The sequence below is a fragment of the Trichechus manatus genome, unplaced genomic scaffold, assembly GCF_000243295.1.
Source record: "Trichechus manatus latirostris isolate Lorelei unplaced genomic scaffold, TriManLat1.0 scaffold00019, whole genome shotgun sequence".
Lineage (NCBI taxonomy): Eukaryota > Metazoa > Chordata > Mammalia > Sirenia > Trichechidae > Trichechus > Trichechus manatus.
This window is the reverse complement of record NW_004443955.1, coordinates 21881035-21886839: the sequence shown is the minus strand read 5'-3', so window position 1 is coordinate 21886839 and position 5805 is coordinate 21881035. Positions and strand designations below refer to the sequence as shown.

Sequence of the window (5805 nt, the reverse complement as noted above, 5' to 3'; positions counted from 1 at the left end):
TTTTTTTTAATTCCACTTTTATTTCTTTTCCTGTGATTTCTGAAGTTTTACATCATTATTTCTATAAATAATAGTCTGGAACTTTAGAAGTAAAAGCTATTGAGCTGAGACTGTAAAATTAAATGGAATATCAGAAAGGAGAGTTGGTCTATTTGTACCAAGCATTTTCAGTGAATGCTGATCACTGTTGCCTTTTCACCATATTTGTGTTGCTGTTGATCTTTTAGGAAATGGATATAGATGAAATTTTGCGCTTGGCAGAAACCAGAGAGAATGAAGTATCAACAAGTGCAACAGATGAGCTTCTCTCACAGTTTAAGGTATGAAAATCTTTGTGGAAGAGAGCCCTCAACATTAATTCATAAACTGATACTTACTGTCCATGAGTACTTTCTGCTTTTTCCTTTACCTGAATGGACACAGAGCCTCGTTATCACTCTCTGAGTTGTAAGTTGTAAGACTGTAGTCCTCCTCATGAAGGTAACCACTCAGTGGTCCATCCTGCCTAGAGTCAGTGTGTAGAGGAGAAGAAGTCAGTGAAGAGGACTGAGAATATTATTTCAGTGGAGTAAGTGGAGAACCACAGTAGTCTGGAGCTCCAGGAAGTGTGGAGGGATGTGTAGGAGACATTAATAGAATTATATGCCAAAGAGAGGTCAAAGGTAAGAGAACAGAAGATGACAATTAGGTGACTCTTGGTGACTTGGTGGAAACGACTTTATTTTATTTTATTTTTTTTAGGGAAATAGAGGGGTGGTCACTGGTGTCTGATGTGACAGAAAATTAAATGGGATCAGGGCAGAATCCAGAAGCTGGGAACCAAGTGACTTGAAAGTGGTAACAATGAGTATAGACAAGATTAAAAAGCTTAAAGAGTATAGGGAAGGTGATTTATGGGGATAGAAGGGTCAAGCACAACAAGGTTTTGAAAGTTATTACCGTGTTTCTAGGTTGAGGAAAGAACTTGAGTGTAGGGAGATATTTGGAAGGTTCTAAGGAAAGAAGGACAATTTGATGACACATTGTCCCAGAGAATATTGGAAGAAATACAATCCAAAGCATAGGTGGAAGAGTTGGCCTTTGAAAGAAGAAGGAAAGTACACAGAAGAGGAGGAGAGAGATGTGGGAGGTCCATTTACTTACCAGCAGAGTAATTGAGGTGTTTGCTGAGAAGTGGAAAAGGTTTGGGACAGCGATGGGTGAGGACGGAAGTCAGTTGAATTTAGATGAACTGGCTTTGAAGTGGAGCCAGTCAGCAGGGTCATATGGCTGTCTCCAGCAATACTTAATGTCAGAGAAATACGATCAGTTGGCAATCCCAAATTGGGAGATTAGTTTGGAGATATAGGAAAGCCAGAGGCAAGGGATTTCAAGATTGCAGTGAAAACATAATTGAAAGGATTGACCATGGGTTGGTTCATTGCAGGGCAGAGAAGCAGGACAGACCTGGAAGTTACAATGATGGTCAAGTGCAGTGAACCCATTAGGATTGAGGGAGAAACTGGTGAAGTGTTTGGAAGGAAGTAGTACTGTGTGATGAGGGCCAAGGCTGGCCACATCTGTCTAAATGGAAGGACAAGGAAGGAGTTCAGTGGGTCAGAGAGCTCTAGGACCAGTGTTAACGTGTCTGAGGATGAGAGGATGGGGTGGAGAAGGAGAAAAGTAAATTATTACTGCTTAACTGGATTCCACTTCTGTACCTACTGTTACCTTTTTAAACGTAATATTGTCTTGGTTAGGATATTATATGATTATTTAGGTAGAAAATTTTTAGGTATTATCGGTTAATCAAAAGTGGTCAGCACGTTACTGGTTATTCTTGCCTTTCTAAAGCCCTTTTGGCCATGATGTTTTAGCACCTGGTCAAGTGATTTAATTAACAGTAGGAGTGGAGTGCTTGAACTAAATCATCTGTATTTTTCCTTATAAGTCTATTTTTTTAATTCTAATTTAACACATTGGAAAGACAACATTTTTTTTCCTTTAATTAGGCTGATTTTCTTTTTTTTTTTAATTGTACTTTAGATGAAGGTTTATAGAACAAACTAGCTTCTCATTAAACGATTAGTACACATATTGTTTTGTGACATTGGTTACCAACCCCACGGCATGTCAACACTCTACCTTCTTGACCTTGGGTTCCCTATTACCAGCTTTCCTGTCCCCTCCTGCCTTCTAGTCCTTGTCCCTGGGCTGGTGTGCCCATTTAGTCTTGTTTTGTTTTATGGACCTGTCTGATCTTTGGCTGAAGGTTGAAACTCAGGAATGACTTTATTACTGAGCTAAAAGGGTGTCCGGGGGCCATACTCTCGGGGTTTCTCCAGTCTCTGTCAGGCCAGTAAGTCTGGTCTTTCTTTGTGAGTTAGAATTTTGTTCTACATTTTTTTCCAGCTCTGTCTAGGACCCTCTATTGTGATCCCTGTTGGAGCAGTCAGTGGTGGTAGCTGGGCACCATCTAGTTGTACTGGACTCAGTCTGGTGGAGGCTGTGGTAATTGTGGTCTTTTAGTCCTTTGGACTAATCTTTCTTTTGTAACTTTAGTTTTCTTCATTCTCCCTTGCTCCTGAAGGGGTGAGACCAGTGGAATATCTTAGATGGCTGCTCGCAGGCTTTTAAGACCCCAGGTGCTACTCACCAAAGTAGAATGTAGACCATTTTCTTTATAAACTGTGTTATTCCAGTTGAGCTAGATGTTTTCTGAGAACATGGTCCCCACAGCCCTTAGCCCAGTAATTCAGTCCCTCAGGGAGTTTGGATGTGTCTGTGGAGCTTCCATGACCTTGCCTTATACAAGTTGTGCTGGCTTCCCCAGTACTGTGTACTATCTTACCCTTCACCAATGTTACCTCTTATCTATTGTCTATTTAGTGTTTTTCCATCCCCACCCCTCCCTTCCCTCGTAGCCATCAAAGATTGTTTCTTTTTGTGTATAAACCTTTTCATGAGTTTTTATGGTAGCGGTCTCATATAATATTTGTCCTTTTGTGGTTGACTTATTTCACTCACATAAGGCCCTCCAGATTTATCCATGTTGTGAGATGCTTTGCAGATTCATCATTACAACAAACATTTTGAGATAATATAAGATTTTCTTAAGTAATAATAATAACCAATAATTACATAACTATTCCAAGTACTGTTTTCAGTGCTTTATATATAGTAACTCCTTTATTCCCACAGAACAACCCTATGATGTAGTAGATAATAGTATTTTCATCTACAGATGAAGAAACTGAGGTACAGAGAGGTTAAGTACATTTCCTAAGATCACACGTAAGTGGGGGAGCTGTGACTACATCCTAGGCAGATGATCTGGCCTCCGGAGTCTAGCACTTAACCACTACACTGCCTTTGGAAAAGTTAAATTTCCAGGTGTAGGTACCATCAGCATATTTGCATATTGATATCAGTTCTCATCTGGCTGTTTTAAAAGTCAAATCTAGGGTAATTACAAACAGTGCGTAATTGGAGAGATTGGTCAGATGATTCATTTTATAAAACAAAAATGTTAAATTTTCAAACTCAGAAATTATAACTATTTTGTCTTGAAACTTTAAAAATCCAGTTGTGAAGATCTCCTTAACTTTGTGGGAAGTTACCAAGTTGTGACTTGACTTCACTGTCAGCTCCAAATGACTGAGGAACGGAACCTCTAAAAGCTCTTTTGTCATTCATCATAGTCTTAAAGGCTAGGAGGGAAGGAAGAGAGAAGAACGTGGAGCTCAGGCCTGGAGCCTGCCCGCCACTTCCCAGAGGTTGTTCAGGGCTGGTTTATGTTTCTGTGTAGCCATAGTTTGGGTCTTTGAAGTGCATACATTTTGATGGGTTTCTTTTGGGAGACATTTTGTTTAAGTACAAATATATATCAGATATTAAATAATATTTGATATGACAGGATATTCTTCCAGTTTTTTGAGTTTTCTGCGTTTTGTGTTCTCATTTTTATTCCTAACACCAGATTACACTATTGAGCATATGGAATCATTACATACCTTTAACTTGAGTCTTACATACCTTTAACTTGAGTCTTTTGGTAAAAATGAATAAGGCAACAAGGTAGAAGATAGCAAGCGCTTTGAGTTATGCATTGTTTCAGATGAGCTCTATTCAATAGCAGTTTATAGTGCATAGACATGTTCATCATGGATTGGCATTAGGTATTCAGCATCTTAATAATCTAAACCTAAATTTCCCAGATAGTATCATTTTATCAGATAAGACCTTTGAGACAAATTATGTCCTTGTATCTGTTTCCCTGCTTTTCATAAAATTTCTGATAAACTTGAAGATTTGGCAAGTTGATTTTGGAGGTTACAGGAGGGATTAAGAGAAAATTAATTTATCTGCTTATGTTCTATCACAGGAGTCCTATTATTATTGAAAACATTTTAATATTCATACTTAGATAAAAAACACTAGATGGGTTGGTGGTGTTTTAAGAAATGGAGACATGTCAGTGAGAAAATGGGTTGTCCATTTGTTTTAAGGTTGCCAACTTTGCAACAATGGAAGATGAGGAAGAGCTGGAAGAGCGTCCTCACAAGGAGTGGGATGAGATAATTCCAGAAGAGCAAAGGAAGAAAGTAGAGGAGGAGGAGCGGCAGAAGGAGCTGGAAGAAATTTATATGCTGCCTCGAATTAGGAGTTCCACGAAAAAGGTGATCAAGTGAGATGAAAGATAAGAAAATACTTCTTATGCTGTCAGGGCTACAGGAGAATGCTAATTATTTAAGGAAGAGGGATCCAGGGCAGAGTTATTCCATAGGACACCTCGCAGAGGAGAATGGAAAAACGCACAGGGCTCCTGAGCACACCTGTGAGACATTTGGTCTTTGCAAACTGGCTCTTTGTGAAATGGCTGAACTGGTTCTGAGCTTGACACAAGTTTGTATTTTGCCTTTGAGATTAGAACCAGTAATCCTAGCAGTTTGTTTCTAATTGGCATTGCCATCTACTTTTAGAAAGTGAACCCTTTTTTTTTTCTTTGCGTGTTCATAGCACTGGTATAAATGCTTACTTACTAGAAGATTACATAACAGCTATAAATAAGGAACAAACACAGGCATCACATCTTACAGAACACCATTACACGCACTGATTTGATTTTTGCAACAACTTTGAAATAATAGAACACATTTTATTACCCAGTTTGCTGGAGATAACAGACTCAGATTTGTCCAAGATCATAGTAAATCAGTATTAGCTAATGCTAGCTATCATTTATGGAGCGTTTACTGTGTTCCAGGCATAATTCTACCTGATTTTACATTTACTGATTCATTTAATCCTTGTGAAAAACCCATGTTGTAGATAACTGTTATCCTCATTTTTCAAATGAGAAAGCAAAGGCATAAAGAGTTAAAGTAACTTACCCAAAGAAATTGAATCTAGAATCCAAATATTTTTATTCTAGCTCGCTTATCATTACATTATATCTTTGAAAATATGAATATCCCGAGCAGGTTTTCCTTCATTACATGACATCTACCCTTTTATTTGTTAAAGGAAAATTGACATGTTTGATAGGATAGGAAGTTCTGTGTACCGAAGATGAGCTGATCTTAGTCCCTCGGCCTCTTGGACCTGGCACTTGCTACAGTATGATTTTTCCTAATTCTTCTTCAGGCTCAGACAAATGACAGTGACTCTGATACTGAGTCTAAGAGGCAGGCCCAGAGATCCTCTGCCTCTGAAAGCGAGACGGATGACTCCGATGATGATAAGAAGCCAAAGCGCAGAGGCCGCCCCCGAAGCGTGCGGAAGGACCTTGTGGAGGGATTTACTGATGCAGAGATCCGAAGGTTG

At 39.0% G+C, this 5805-nt stretch overlaps 1 protein-coding gene across 1 annotated transcript in view; it reads left to right on the top strand.

The window, feature by feature from the left end:
- Nucleotides 1-5805, top strand: part of CHD2 (chromodomain helicase DNA binding protein 2) — a 144332-nt gene that overhangs the window by 90152 nt on the left and 48375 nt on the right. Inside the window, exons 22-24 of the mRNA XM_023727811.1 lie at nucleotides 228-320; nucleotides 4488-4658; nucleotides 5626-5801. Coding sequence (XP_023583579.1) covers nucleotides 228-320; nucleotides 4488-4658; nucleotides 5626-5801 — 440 coding nt within the window. The remainder of the gene's footprint in view (nucleotides 1-227; nucleotides 321-4487; nucleotides 4659-5625; nucleotides 5802-5805) is intronic.